Here is a 15,555-nt window from a genome sequence, read left to right as displayed (position 1 = left end):
ACTCCTGGCTAGACTGCCACTTCTGGGGTCTTTCTGCATGGAATTCTGAATTATTTTTATTCATTATCTCCAAATGAATCTTCCTAAAGGGGAAGTTCTGATCTGCCCATCTCTGGCCTAAAAACCTTAAATGTCTCTCTCATGGATTACTAAATTATTCACAAGTGCCTTATCCTGGCATTCAAAGCCCTCCATGTTCTGCACTCGATTCTATTTTTCTAGCCTTTGTGTTGCACCTATCACCTGGAATACCCTTCCTTCCTTCACCTTTACCCAGAAAACTGCTGAGTTCTTTAAAACTTATCTCAGGGAGACCTGGCTAATTCAGTCACAAGCTGGTTGATGAGTTTGAGTCTCACGTTGAATGTAGAGTTTACTTGAATAAAAAACAAAACAAAAAAAAAAAAATCTTATTTCAAGTGCCACCCCCCACCCCATGAAGTCTTTTTTTTTTCTTGGTCACAGGTGGTAGGGAATCTAAACTGAATATGACTCTTCCTACGAACCCCTATAACACTTTATTAACACTTTTATTTCAATGCTTACCAGATTTTGCCTGGTATAATTTGCATATTACAGTGCTTCTCAGACTTTTCCAGAAGTACACCTAATTATACAAAAAAATGAACAGATAGCCCCAAGGCTGTCACAAGAAGCTGCCTGGAAAATTAAACTTTAATATGAATTTTGCAGTGTTATTAGTATTAAACTAATGTTTGTTTTTAATATAAAAATGTGGACTGACACTCCAGGAGGATGTGTCTACTTAATCAGAGGGTACACCTGGCACACTGTGAAGCCCCTCCCCACATGTCCATTAAGCTAAGAGCAGAGACTGTCTTATTCTATACGTACCCCCGTAAAACTAATATATTACCATCTACACACTGACGCTCAAGAAATACTGTTGAACTGTGACTCAGGATACATTAACTGGTGTTAACTGTATTTACTAAATGTTTACCATGTACCTAGAACTGTGCTCTCCGTTTCAAGGAACTTAGTCTCCATGGGCTGACCCTGAACAAGTAAAAAACTGTACAGAAGAGTTAAATCATGGAACGTAAAGCCTTCTGTGCAAGACAACTTGGTTTGGGGTCCCAGTCTCTCCGCTCCAAACACCAAGTACATACATGGCAACAGTGTTGAGTACTAATTTAAGGTATACTCTGACTTCCAAATTATTTTCTGAAGATTGAGAGTTTTCTGCTAACACTGCACAAAGCTTAATCCTCTTTATTTGAAAATGAAAGGTTCCCATCTTTTCGCTCTCCAGTTTGAAGATCAGCAAAGCCTTCTGGGTGCCGGGCCGTAGACAGAAAGAAGTCTCATCTCACCAAAGGAGCAAAAATGCCAAAGCTAGCTGCACCGCCCGCTAACACCCCCACGGGCTCCCAATTGGTCCTCGGAGCTCACTCTCTGTCCACATTGGTGTTCCAGCTTGCCTGTCGCCTTCAAAGAACCCACCTCTAGCCAGCGACTATTGGCAGATCGTTACGTCATTGCCCTATCTACCTCACTCCCATTGGCTCCCATAGGAAGGGGCGGCCATAACGTCACAGGCAGGGGCCGCCATTTTGACTGAGCAACCCTAGTGACAGGAGCCGAAGAAGCAGCGCAGGTTGTCCCCGTTTCCCCTCCCCCTTCCCTTCTCCGGTTGACTTCCCGGGCCCCCTACACTTCACAGTCCTGGTCCCGCCATGTCCCAGAAACAAGAAGAGGAGAACCCTGCGGAGGAGACCGGCGAGGAGAAGCAGGTGAAATGGAGGGGGTGCGGGCCGGCGAGCTGGGGGCGACCGTGATGGGGCGGGAGACGGTCTCCCACCAGTGCGGATTGGTCGCCATGGTCTCAGGCTCTGCAGGGGTTGGCCACTTCTTGCGTCACGCAGGGTGAGCTTTAACACAGCTTGCAGCTCTGGGGCTGGTTAGTTGGGCCCGTTGTCAGTCAGTGCCTTACTCTTTCTGATTGGCCAATAGGCCTACTGCTCAACACATTGAAAAGGTGCTATCATTGGCCAAGCTTGGGTGCGGGGCGGGTGTTTGGAAAGACTGGGTGAATGAAGGGGGCAGGTGGTCCTGAGAAGCGATGTGTTATTGGTAGAGGGCGGTAAAAGGCCCAGCAGCTAGGCTGGGTTCCCAATCAGAAGGATACAGGTGGAAGTAGAGACGATTAAGAAGGACCAGCATTGGGCGAAGGGAGAAGTAATTATTAATCATGGCTACTTTAAGGCGGCAACTTTCTCAAGAGACCTATTTTGACGGTTGGGGTCCCACTGTTCCCCAGCCTCAATTGGGAACTAACAGGACTGAAGAGGACTAGAGATCCATAAAGCATAATGGAGATTAAACCTAGGAAAGACACGAAAGGAATCGTGACAAGAGAGACTCCACCCTATTTCCACCACGACCCCGACTTCCAAGGCAATGGGACTTAGTTCACCCACAATTCTGTGATGAAAACACCCCAAATAAACCTCTTCTTGGGGCTTGTATTTGACTTACAACATTTAGTACTGGGCTCAGGGCGTTGTGAAAGGCACCTGATATATCTGCCAGATTTTCAAGGGAAGGGAATATAATTACATTAAAAAGAGACACAAATTGCCTTAGGTCTTTTCTTTCTTTTCTCTTTCTTCCTTTCTTTCTTAGGTCTTTCCTCCCTTCCTCCCTCCCTCCCTCCCTCCCGCAGGGGAGGCACTTGTGAGCGGGGGAGAGGCAGAGATAGGAGGGACAGAGGATCTGAAACAGGCTCTGTGCTGACAGCAGAGAGCTTGATGCGGAGCTCGAACCCACTAACCGTAAGATCGTGACCTGAGCAGAAGTCAGGCACTTAACCTACTGAGCCACCCAGGCGCCCCTAGGTCCTTTTTTAAATAATTTTTTTAACATTTATTTTTTTTGAGAGGAGTGGGGAGGGGCAGAAGGAGAGGGAGACACAGAATCCGAAGCAGGCCCCAGGCTCCAGGCTGTCAGCACAGAGTCCCACATGGGGCTCAAACCCATGGACCACGAGATCATGACCTGAGCCGAAGTCGGACGCTTAATCGACTGAGCCACCCAGGCACCCCCTTAGGTCCTTTTTTAAAAAATGTTTTTTAATTTATTTATTTTGAGAGAAAGAGGGAGAGGGGATCCCAAGCAGGCTCCTTAGTTAGTGCAGAGCCCAACTCAGGGCTTGAACTCACAAACCATGAGATCATGACCTGAGCAGAAACCAAGAGTCAAATGTTTAACCACCTGAGCCACCCAGGCACCCCGGCTTTAGGTCCCTTTAAAAAGTCACTAAAGAAAAGGGCATTGGGGCCCACAAAAACAAGAAGAGAGTAATAACTACGGTGAGAGCCCCTGCAAGCCAATTCCAAGTTCTTGGCATGTTCCCTAAACTTCCATCACTTGCCCCACTGGGGAAGGTGTTGACCTTTTGGCAAAAACTGTGGGTAAATACTAGTGAACCTCCTGTGTCTTAATTTTCTTGAGGTTAAAAATAGTGTCATTTTTATCTCTTTACCTGTTACCTTCCTACCTAAGGTTTATGGAAATGCTGAAGCAACGTTGTTCCTTTATTAAGGTAGAGACTTTTGGAGAAGGCCACATAGCTCAGAGAGGCTTAAATCAGATGACTGCCTTAGACTCGGGGTAAAAGGGAACATCTCAGCAGAATTATCCCCTTTGATTTCCTGTTTGACCTGTACTGTGTGTTAGGGATAGCCAGGGAACTTTCCCACTCCTCTTGGATCACCAGAAGCCCTAGTTAGCTCTTTTCTTTCTTTCCTAGCTCCTTTGCTGAATAAGCTATGGTTTGCTCTTGATTGAAAAATTGTGTTTAGGTACTATTTTTAACTCCAAGTCACTGAAGTGATTCCTTAAGCGTAGTGTGAGAAGCAGAGTTTGTGTGTGTTTTCTCACAATACAGTTATCTTGAGCTTTAAAGATTTGAACAAAAGTCTAGGTTTGTTTAGGAGCAGGGTAGAGACAGTATATTCACAAGAGGGTAGATTTCCAGGAAAAGTTGATAGTATAAAGTTACTAGGGGCTCCTGGGTTGCTCAGTTGGTTATGCGTCCCATGACTTCAGGTCACATTCTTACGGTTTGTGGGTTCGAGCCCCGCGTCAGGCTTTGTGCTGACAGCTCAGAGCCTGGAGGCTGCTTCAGATTCTGTGTCTCCCTCTCTCTCTGCCCCTAACCCCCTTACACTCTGTCTCTCTCAAAAGTAAATAAACATTAAAAAATTCTAGATATTAGAAGGGTTGCTTCCCAATTTTTTTTTTAAGTTTATTTATTTATGGGGCACCTGGGTGGCTCAGTAGTTTAAACATCTGACTTGGGCTCAGGTCGGCTCACCATTCGTGAGTTCAAGCCCCGCATCAGGCCCTCTGCTCTCAGCGCAGAGTTGCTTTGGATCCTCTGTCTCCCTTTCTCTCCTGCCCCTCCCCTGCTCTGGGGCATGCACACACTCACTCACATGCTCTCTTAAAAATAAAAACTTTTTTTTTTTTTTTAGTTTATTTTGAGAGAGACATAGTGTGAGTGGGAGAGGGACACACAGAGAGAGAGACAAGACAGAGAGAATCCCCAGGCAGGCCCCGAACTATCAGTGCAAAGCCCAATGCGGAGCTCAGACTCACAGACCATGAGATCATGACCTGAGCCACTTAACTGACTGAGCCACCCAGGTGCCCTTGCTTCTCAATTTTTAATTTAATTGGCCCATTTGTTTCCTCCAGGACACACAGGAGAAAGAAGGTATTCTCCCTGAGAGAGCTGAGGAGGCAAAGCTAAAGGCCAAATATCCAAGCCTAGGACAAAAGCCTGGAGGCTCCGACTTCCTCATGAAGAGACTCCAGAAAGGGGTATGGGACCCAATCTCTTATCCTCTTACTGGAGCCAAAAGGGTCTTTAGGGATGAGATCTGTAGAGCCTCTTCTGAATGTTTATCCAGAGGTTCTGCTGTTGGGCAGTAGTAGAGAGGAATTAAAAACTTGTAAAGAGCGAGGCAAATTATTGTAAATCCCTAATATGGTATCATACAGGGTATGAAGGCTTAATGTTGAGACATTTGGATGTGGGGGGCATTGGAAGATTGGGGGAAGAAAGGATGTTAGAAACTGAAATGCTGACTCCCCCAGGCATTTGCCTGTTTAAATGGTGGGAGTTTTAGGACTGCACTTTTTAAGATTAGAGCTAAGTTTTGGGGTGCATGATTTCAAAAAAAAGATCAAACCATCTGTCCTATAGATTTCTTCAGCTTGAAATGAATAGCTTTCTTCAGACCCTTGAAATTAGCACCAGCCATTAACTGTGCTTTCTCAAGAGACTTATTTTTCCATCCAGAGTGGTGGTCCTCACCAAGGGAGGGTCTGCTTTCATAGCCATCTAGCTCCCAATCAGGTTTCTCAGTCCCCGTAGGTACCTGAAGCTAACTGAGAGATTGTAAGGCAGTAAACTGCCTAAGGGCGTTCCCAGGTGTGGATGAAATAGACGGTGAAACAGATCCCTGTGGAGAATCCTAGTTATTGAGTCTTAGGCACAGATGATGATGTGATGCTGATTTGCAGTTTGCTGCACGCAAGGCAGGCGTGGGCAGGCTGTCATAGCCATGGAACATGTGTGGGAGCAGTGGGAGTGAGAGGAAAAGTACATTATCCTCATGAACAAACCGTTTCTATTCATGGTCTGAGGGAATCATTTTTAATTTTGAGGTTGTAGGCTTGAGGTTGATCTCCTGCTGATTGCTAGGATAGCTCCAGATTGACACTTCTGTATGTCTTGTTAATTTCCCCAGGACCAAGCCCATTGGAGACTAATAGGTCCTCAGTAGGCCTTAATGAATAGTCAGTAATTTGGTTGAACCATCCTGTATTGATGGGTGTATAAAGGATGTAAGGGTTATCTCTTTGCTCATAAAATGTCTACTGTAGCTAGGAAACTGCCTACAACCTGAAACGTCAGAACACATTGGAGACAAGACATAAGTACATGTAATTAATGCTAAACTATTTGTGTAATGAGGTTAATCAAGGAAGACTGGAAAAATCTAAGCATTGATGAGGGTTTATAATGGATGTGGGTCTCCTTACTTTCGAGGAAGGCCAGAGTTCCTCACTCACCTAAACATCCCTCTTGTCTCCTAGCAAAAGTACTTTGACTCAGGAGACTACAACATGGCCAAAGCCAAGATGAAGAACAAGCAGCTGCCAAGTGCAGGACCGGACAAGAATCTGGTGACTGGTGACCACATCCCCACCCCACAGGACCTGCCCCAGAGAAAGTCCTCACTCGTCACCAGCAAGCTTGCGGGGTAACCTGGGCCCCCCCTTCTCTCCCCTTCCTCACCCACTGGACTTTAATATATCATAGGCAGGGATGAAATGAGCACCTAGTTAGATCTTCTCAGCTTGCTAGCCAGAAATGACTGTGATTCTCCTGGGGGCTGCTGAGAAGGTGATGTGGGTTGAAAAGGGGCTCTGAGTTCATTTCTTTGATTAAATTGAGATTTTCGCACCCTCACTGTAGCCCAGGTAGGGGCCCAGAAATAAGAGACTAGGATTGGATAATGCTGCAAATGCTCTTTTTCTTTTGTATGAGAAACTGGGGAGATGTGATTTCTCCTTTTGGAAGAGAATATCCCAAAATTGGTTAGGCTAAGCCTTGGGAATAATATGGTAGATTTCCATCTAGAAGCTAATCCGACATAGCTGGGAAAGGTAGACTGAATGAGATCTGTTTTCTGTGCTTCTAAGTGTTTTTTCCCTTAGGCTGCTATTGCTTTGTGTTTCCATTATGTCAGGTTTAGAGAACCCTCAAAAAGAAAAACTGATTTGCTTGCCTAAAACTACAGTGCCCACCTAACCTCCCTTACTCAGTGAGTGTCTCTTACAGGTTGCCGTGGCTCTTAAATAATGTAAAGATTGGAGAACTTCATTCACATGAAATGGGCACCTTCTCTCTCTCTTCCAGCATGTTGCTTTCGAAAATATCATGGGATAGTGGAAAGATTCGCACTGGCTTTGGAGTCAAGATATCTGGGTTTTAGTTGCACTCCATCTCAGCAGAACTGATATGTAACCTTGGTCATTTAACCTCTGTGGATTTCTATTTCCTCATCTGTAAAAGAGCTGAATATAGATAAGATGGGTTAGAATTTTAAAATCCTGTAACTGCCAGCTGAAAAAAAGTCTGTGCTATTCATTGTAAAACTAAGTGAGGAAGGCCTGTGGGTGAGCCTACAAAGGGGAACCATTAGAGGACTACATGGGGAGAGAGGAAGTTGAGATTTGGGGATTATAAATTCAGGCAAGAGGGCCTCATAAGTATCATGGACTTAAGGCCAAGGGAAAAGTTCTAAGAAGCTAGCTTCTGCGGAAGCTTCTTGCCTCTACCCCCACCCACTTTCCTGGCCCCCAGTCTGGGCCTTTGCTGCTAAAAAGCTGCTCTGGGACCCAGGCTGCAGGCCTGAGGACACGTGCTTAGTCACGCACAGGTAGAGTCCCATGTTTCAGATGTGATCAGATGCCAGGCATACTGCTAAGGAGACCAGAAAAAAAGGGGCAAACTGAGCCAGCCTCCAGGCCTCGGTACTGTGGTGGGGCTGGAGCAGCAGGTTCCTAGGAGATGATTCACCATGGAGGAAGCTGGTGGAGGAAGATGGTCAGGGGGCGAGAAATGGAGCACTGATAAATCTCTGCCTTCCTAGGGCTCAGTAACTCAGCTCTTGTGGGATGAGAAGCAGCAGTGGAGATTCAAGAGCAGATGGAGGAGAGGGGTGCAGGTGGCCAGCGTCTTCAGTCTGCTTATCACTAGCTTGGCCTGAATCCTACTGCTGGTTATGACAGAGAGGGCCAGGGCAACAACTAACTGTTTAAGAGGACAAGATTCTGTAATTCTCTCACCCTCTCACCTCACAAATCCTAATACATCAAACCTTTGGGCTGATGAGAATGACCCGTGGTGCCTGGCTGGCTCAGTCGGAAGAGCATGCGCGAGTTCGAGCCCCATGTAGGGTGAGAGAGTACTTAAATAAAACTTAAAAGATTTAGCAGGAGAATGACCATGAACTTGCTGGTGCACATGCAGAGTGATTGGCAGGTGTGTATACTCCTTTCCTGACCAGCCATTCACTTTTCAGGCAGTCACTCAGATGGGGTAGGAGAGAGTTGGTGAGGAAGGAATGGAGAGAGCAGGATCCCTGGATTTCCTGGCCCCCAAACTCCTTGACTGTCACTTGTAATTGTATATAATTTTTGTGTTTCTTGCTTCATTCCTCATGCTGTCTTCCTTAGTCTAAAGTCCTTGTGGGAAGGGGAAAATGCTGAACATCCTTGTATAGTTTCCTCAACTGTCCCAGCCATGTTGTACATAGATATGTCATGTTATTATATATATAAATATATATATAATTTTGTACGTTTTCTTCATCTCCGATCTTCTCGAATTTTGTACTTTTTTCTTTTCTGTCTCAGCTGCTTTCTCTATTGGTCATTTGAATCTTCAAGACTGAGGTCACAAGTCTGGTTTTTAGGAAGGAATAGAAAAAATAGGGAAATCAGAAAACTGTTGATCTTGCTCTTTCTCTACCTGGTCATCTTCAAGGATAAGAAACAAAGAAACAAGCTACATTTTGTATTTGCCACCTATTTCCACAGCATGAAATACATCACGTCCATGGCAAAGAAGGGTCATTCCCAAATCCAGATCCAAATTGCTTTGATTAAACCTAGATTATTAAATCCACTCAGAACAACACGTGTGTTGTCTGGCCGTGGACTACATGCTGTCACCACCTCATCACTCTTAGCCCCCCGTCAGTCTCTGCTGCTGCGTACAGCTGACTGTGGCCATGCCTGTGAAACCAAGCCTGCTCTAAGCCAGGCAGCTTATGCCCCTGCAAACCTCCAGTTATTGTGATCTTTGTCTAAAGAATTTTCTGTATTGCTTTCATGGGTATCTTCAAAAAGGTAAAGAACACTTTTTGTGGATAGAAAAAAACTGAAATTCCCTCCCCACCACCACCACCACCCTTCTCCCTCTCCCTCCCTCTCTCTCTCCCCTCTCCTTCACTCCCCTCCCCCTTCTCTTCTCTCTTCTCTACCTCTCTCTCCTTCTCTCTCCCTTCCCCCCTGCCTCCCCAGCTCTCTGTGGATCAGATTCAGGCATGTGCCAGGTAGCCTAATGATTGTTAAGTGTGGAAGAGTCATGGGGTAGGGACTGGGATGGAACTTCGAATTTTTTCCCTTATTACTTGACAGTGTTTTCTTTTTCTTCTTCTGTGTTCGTCCGCAGTGGCCAAGTTGAATGATGCTGCCCGGGGCTCCGCCAGATCCTGAGACGCTGCCCTCCTGGGTCCTGTGCTGGCTCCTGCCCCTCCCTGCTTTGGCAGCCAGGGGTCAGGAGGTGGCTCGGGTGCGGGCTGGAGAGGCAGAAGCCCCTGCCCGTCGGTGTCCCAGCGCATGGAGCCCCTTGGGCTGAGCACCAAGACCCTGAACCTTTTTTGTTTTACCTTTTTTCCAAATAATTGTTGGGAGAAATCTCAGTGAAATCCTGGGGGGTGGGGGGTGGGGTGGGGGGGTTGGTGTTTGAGAGGGTGGGATGGGAAATTTGTGGGGGATATGAAATAGGACTTGGAGTTGATAAAAACATTCCTGACTATCTTCCTTCCCAACCATGTGGCTGGTGTGGGATGGGTGTAAGGGGGAGGAGTGGAGCAGATTCCAGATGAAGAATTCTGATTCGGCTCTGTAGAAAAATGCCTTGTTTGCTTGGATGTGGCTGGGGACCTGGGGTCAGATAAAAGAAACTGTCCATCTAAAGATGACAGAAGCAAACAACCCCTCTGGTCCCGCAGAGCAAGCTGAGAACCCAATGTTAATTGTTCATTTTAAAAAGTGCTGTCCTTGAAATAGATTTGCTGTGGGGAAAAGGGCAGTGAGTGTGGGGAAAGGGGCCATGAGCGTGGGGAGCCCCACAGAGCCCAGGGGACTTTTTGAGTATTTGAAATAAAAAAAAAAAAAGAAGATGACCCACAAAAAAACACAACCCAGAAATATTCTGAAGCAGTTGGTGTGTTTTATTGGGGTTTGGGGAAAGGGAAGAAAATGAAACTGAAGACAGCATTCAGGGGAGAAGCTGGTATGGGGCCCTGAGTTTTAAGGAACAGGGGCCCTTAATACAGGATGTGACTGGGGCTTGCCGCTTCCATCACTCAGGGAGAGGGAACAGGGATATTGGCGTATAGATCAGGGCTTTTCTGGACTCCTGTCCATCCCTTTTGTTTGTGTAGCTAGTGTAGAAGATGTGTCAACCTCGGGTTTTGGTTCACAAAATAAGGAATCTGATCTAGTTTATTAACACCTAGAGCTTAGTATAGGCTAAGCAAAAAAGGAAGCCCACTCTTCCTTTTCCCTTTTAGTCTTCCATTCCTTCATAAGTTCTTAAGTCTGTGAAGGAGAAATGTGACTTCTGGTCATAAGCCAAAAGCTCAACCTTTCTGTTTGTGGCCAGCAGGAGGCAGAGTGAGTGACTTCCTCACCATTGTCACAAGTATCACTGGAATCCTGCCGCTGCAAGAAGTTAAAAATTGCCTGTGAATGTAACCTAGAAAAGAAACATTAGCAAAGGAGAAACAAACTCATCTGTCTCTCCGAGACACACACCAACATTCACATACAGTAGATGAAATCTACTTGCGCATTTTGCCCAACTTTGAGTAGGAGAGTTTACTGTGATATTTTCCCAAATGTGATTGGCTTCTCAAATGAGTATGCATCAAGGAAGATAAAGTCCAGGAGACATAGATATTCCAGCGAACTCTCCATCTTCTTGAAGGGGACGGGTAATTTTAAACTAGGAACGTGATTCTCAGTACCTAACTCATTCTTTCTCTTTAATCAGAAGTTTTCCAAATACATTTTCAGTTCCTCAGGATGTTACGGACTTGCTGTCTTCTGCTTTAGCCAGGGGATGGTGATGCCTCTTAGCCATCAGCCTTTCTGAACCGCATGCTAGACACTGAGCCAGCCAGGTGGTATGGAGGTACATTAAAGACATTCCCTACCATTGTGGGGTTTATTGTCTTTGTGAAAGAAGACATCTGCAAAAGTTCACATACTTGAAACTTACAAACTCAAAGCTAGGAGCTGTACACACACAAATAGAATGTTTACTGTAGTGTGGGGTTAGTCTTCTCATCTTTATTCCCCTTCAGCCAATCCCATGACTTCTTTTTGAGCATGACTTCCCTAGTGTATGTTTGCCAGGTGGATACAGCTGGGGAGTGAGATCAGTGCGGCTGAATGTGGGATCATTTGGTGCAGGTTTGTTTTAATACAGATAAAGTTGAAGTGTAGAAATTATTTAGGAGGTGGCAAAGTTAGGTTGCTGAGGAGATCGAGATAGTCTCTTGGCTTATATATATGACTTTTCCAATATTCCTGGCTTCCCTGGTCCTTAGTTCTAAGCTGTAGCCTTGAGAGATCCTGAGGGGCTGAGAAAGGACTGTAGCTATCTCTATTTTAGTGTAGAACCTTGCCATTCCTTCTCCCTCACCCCCATACTACGGGGCCAGGCAAGCAGGACAGATTGCTCTGCAGTGCCTCAAGTAGCTATTCCTGCCCACATCCCAAAGAGTGTGGTAAGGGTTCTTCCACTCCTCCAACATAATTGAGTGATGATTGTACTGACAGTCGTCTTGACCATCTGATATACAGGGTGGCAGGGATGAAGTCACCATTATTATTGTCCAGCAGCATGTATTTTAAGCTAATGTGGCCCGGGCATGGAAAATGCAGGCAAAATAAAAAAAACTTGGAGCCTTTCCATTGAGAAATCTGCAGTGAGCCAGCAGTACTCACACGAGCAATCCTCGGGTGTATAGTGCCCTCTACTGGGCCTTGACGGCGGTTAACTAGGAAAGGGAAGCTAGGACTTGACAGAGGCATACAAATAAATGCAAATTCTAAGCAGAGTTCTAAGCAGAATTCTTCTAAGGGAAGGAGAATCAGGAGAAGGGTTGTTAGCTAACTTTTCTTAAGAGACTGGGGACTTACTAATGAGGTGAGGCCTCCCGTGCTTGGGCAAGAATATTTTTATTCACCGGTAACTGCTGAACACCCACTTTGCAGTTAGAAATATTAGCTGTTGTTGGGCAGATAGACAATGTAAGAGATGGTGTCTGCCCTGGAGGCACTTGAAGGCTCATTGAGACGATGCTTCTACATACAATGCAAGGCAGCATATCATCAGTCCATCTGTAGTAAAAGAATCCCAAGAAGGGAACATCCAAAGGGCTGCAATCATTAGGTAAATACAGGTGGTGGAAATGAAATTGTCCAGTTTGATTACTTAATAAAAGCCCAAAATATGCCAGGTGCTGCGCTAAAATATAAGTGATATGTGGGTGCTTCCTTTTTCCACGTGAAGAAATCATGCTACCGTGTTGAACTTGGGTAGTACCCAAGTAGGCCTAGCTACATAGAGGAATGGGGATGAGCAAATAATTGCTAAATGTTTTGAGCACTTATGGTGTGTCAAGCCCCATGCCGAGTGCTTAACACACCCTCACAGCAGCTCCATGAGAAAGCAGTCTTACTGCTGCCATTGTCCAAGTGAGGAAACTAAAGCAGTAACTTGCCGAAGTGGCACAGCTTCTGAGAATGGAGGCAGGAGTCGCTACGGTGTCTGCAAAGGGATGGGGAAAGAGTGATCAGGAACACTTATGGAGCAAGTTCTGAAGGAGGAACAGGATTTCTCCAGAAAGGTAAGGTGACAAGGGTCATTTTGGTAGACAGACCAACACTTAGAGAAGGACGGGACCGTGTGGAGTCGGTGGTATTTCTGCAACAACAGCATCAAGTCCTGGGGAGTGGCTGGTACCAGGCCAACAGGGCAGATAGGAGCCACATGACAGAGGCTATGACAGGCAGGCATGCCTAGGGACCTGATGGATGGCAAAGAATAATATTTTAGGTCAATGCCAAAACATGTGGAGAAGGAATTTGAAGGTGAAGGATTTAGTGATGGACTGGCTCTAGCATCAAGTTGTCTGGTTTTTATCTATTTTGGTAACTCAGGACAAGTTTCTTCAACTCTCTTTGCTTACTTACTTGTAAAACAGGAATGATGTGGTACCCACTATGAAGGGTGGTCGTGCTGACTAAACAGCATAAGGTGTGTAAAGCCCTCTCTTCAGGGATTCCAACAGCACATAAGGAGCCGTCAAGGAGCTTACAGACTATAGAGGGATATAATAAGGATGGGTAGACAAGACAATTAGAATACAAGAAGGGATGAGCACAAAATGTTCTAGAAGCACTTACCTAATTTGGGGAGGTAGAAGAACAGAAAAATCCTTCCACAGAAAGGAGTTAGTAAGCTGAAATCTGATACAGTAAGACTGACAGGTAAAGGTTATGTCAGGAAAGGGGGTCTTCCAAAAGGAAGCATGTAACAAGATGCAGATGTAATTCCATTACATTGCAATAATTGGAAACTTGAAGTAATTGAGAGTAGTTGTAGCATGCCATGCAGCAGGTGAGGCTGGAGACAGGTGGAGGGAAGCAGGAGTCCAATCACAGAGGGCCCTTTGGACTTTATCCTGGAGGCAATGAGAAGCGCTGTTTAAAGACTGAGCAAAAGAATGACAAGTCAGATTGGCTCTTTAGAATAATCTTACTGACTACGGTGTGGGCAAGAAGTTGGAGAGGGTAAAATTGATGTATTTAGAGGTGCTGTTAACAGGATGGAAAGTTAAGGGATATGGCAGTTGTAAAGAAAAGATGATTCAACCTGTGGCATAAATTTGACATAGCAATGAAGCATCATTACCTAAGTGGGGAATTCTGTACTACACTCCACTTAGTAAACTGTTACCACGGGCTAGTTATAAATAAGACAGACTGTTGTGTTGCTACAGTACTTAGGCTAGATATGATTAGGAACTAAAGAAGGTAAAGACAGTAGGGATGAAGAAGAGTGGGCAAATTCAAGAGATACACAGGAAGCACAATCAACAGAACTGGATATGGGGTGTAGGACTTGGGAAGAGAAAGCACTCTAATAAAAGATCCCCAGGTTTCTGGCCTCGGTTACTGGGTAAGGGATGATGCTATAACCTAGAGAGAAACTACCACTGAAAGAGCAAGTTTAACAAGGAAGATCATGAGTTCTGTGTTGCAGAAAGGATGATACGAGGTGCCTGTAGGACATCAAAGAATAGGTTACCCATAAGTTATTGCATTTAGGAGCCTAGAAGGTGAAGAAATCAAAATAGGAAATGTAGATTCTGTGAATTTCACAGTACACTTAGTAATACTATGGAAGTGAAAGCATATAGAGCAAAATGACTGGAGGGCTGGCCCTGATGAAAGCTAACATGTGAAGGCAATAAAGAAAGGGCCCAACAAAATAAGAGAATCTGGAAGATGTGGTGCCCAATGACAGAGTTTAATGGAAGAATTGAGTCAATGTGAAATGCTATTGGAGGTTGCTGAAGTAAGAAATTAGAAATCTCTCTTCTATATAATAAAAAGTGCCCCTTGGGGCACCTGGGTGGCTCAGTAAGTTAAGTGTCCAACTTTGGCTCAGGTCATGATCTCACAGTTCGTGGGTTCGAGCCCCATGTCGGGCTCTGTGCTGACAGCTCAGAGCCTGGAGCCTGCTTTGGATTCTGTGTCTCTCTCTGCTCCTCCCCTGCTTGCACTCTGCCTGTCTCTCAGAAATGAATAGACGTTTAAAAAAATTTTATTTTTAATTTAAAAAAAAAAAGTGCCCCAAGGGGTGCCTGGCTGGTTCAGTCAGTGGAGCACGCAACTCTTGATCTTGAAGTTGTAAGTTTGAGTCCCATGTTGGGTGTAGAGATTAAAAATAAGATCTTAAAAAAAAAAAAAATGCCCAGAATTTCAAGAAATGTGTCACAACAGTGGGTAACTCTATTTGTCATGATTATAGTTTAGCGTGTCTATGTATGTCCACTTTCTATATTTTTCCAGATTTTGGAAATGAGTATATATTTGATAGAGGTCATTTTAATTCTAAAAACAATAATAAAAATCACATTTTTTTTTTAATGGACTAAAGGGTGTCCATTTGATTTGGCAATTAGTAACCTTCTTGAGCCAGCAGTGTCAACAGATTAGTAGAGGTAGAATCTTGCCTGTAGAACCAAGTGGTGTGGGAAGGTTTTGTTGTTTTAAGATGTTAAATTTAGGCACATTTATTGCCTTGAGTGAAAGGAACCAGTAAATGTTGAAGCTCAGCGGAGAATGATGAAGAAAAAGGAGGGGATGTAAATGAGTTCAGGTGGATATGGTCAATTAAACATTTCAACATACATTTATGAAGCACTTATGTGCCAACCACTATGCATGGTGAGGTGCTGGGGCTGGTTTAGTTGGGAAGCCAGCTGTGTAGGAAATTGGTCTCAAGCAGGGAGATGTTTACTGCATCCTGCTTGAGGCTCAAGGTGAAAATATAATGAGGGGTAAACTCACAGCTGTTTGTGACTGGGGTTGGTAGTTGATGGGAGTCCTTCTCCGATGGCTTCGCTATTCTTTGCGGAGATG

At 45.0% G+C, this 15,555-nt stretch overlaps 2 protein-coding genes across 3 annotated transcripts in view; both read left to right on the top strand.

Moving 5' to 3' along the window:
• GOLPH3L (golgi phosphoprotein 3 like) overlaps positions 1–8,030 on the top strand; it is a 52,309-nt gene extending 44,279 nt beyond the window's left edge. Inside the window, exon 6 of the mRNA XM_045479076.1 lies at positions 7,966–8,030. The gene's annotated coding sequence lies outside the window, so the exon portion shown is untranslated. The remainder of the gene's footprint in view (positions 1–7,965) is intronic.
• On the top strand, positions 1,553–15,064 carry ENSA (endosulfine alpha). Of its 2 annotated transcripts, XM_045479077.1 has the most exons (4): positions 1,556–1,757; positions 4,726–4,851; positions 6,133–6,299; positions 9,281–15,064. In XM_045479077.1, the coding sequence occupies exons 1-4, from the start codon at positions 1,701–1,703 to the stop codon at positions 9,294–9,296; spliced, it is 366 nt and encodes a 121-aa protein (XP_045335033.1). In that variant the 5' UTR covers positions 1,556–1,700; the 3' UTR covers positions 9,297–15,064. The 2 variants fall into 2 exon arrangements, with proteins under 2 accessions (XP_045335034.1, XP_045335033.1); XM_045479078.1 differs by lacking the exon at positions 4,726–4,851 and having other exon boundaries at positions 1,553–1,757.
• The last annotated feature ends 491 nt before the right edge of the window (positions 15,065–15,555 follow it).

The sequence above is a fragment of the Leopardus geoffroyi genome, chromosome C1, assembly GCF_018350155.1.
Source record: "Leopardus geoffroyi isolate Oge1 chromosome C1, O.geoffroyi_Oge1_pat1.0, whole genome shotgun sequence".
In the NCBI taxonomy this organism is placed as follows: domain Eukaryota; kingdom Metazoa; phylum Chordata; class Mammalia; order Carnivora; family Felidae; genus Leopardus; species Leopardus geoffroyi.
The sequence above is the reverse complement of the archived record's forward strand: the minus strand, read 5'-3'. Positions and strand labels throughout refer to the sequence as shown.

Excerpts from the sequence above, each read along its gene's own strand:
- ENSA (XM_045479077.1), top strand. The coding sequence starts at position 1,701 with ATGTCCCAGAAACAAGAAGAGGAGAACCCTGCGGAGGAGACCGGCGAG. Across the intron at positions 1,758-4,725 it reads AGACCGGCGAGGAGAAGCAG|GACACACAGGAGAAAGAAGG; the intron begins GTGAAATGGAGG and ends TGTTTCCTCCAG. Across the intron at positions 4,852-6,132 it reads TGAAGAGACTCCAGAAAGGG|CAAAAGTACTTTGACTCAGG; the intron begins GTATGGGACCCA and ends CTTGTCTCCTAG.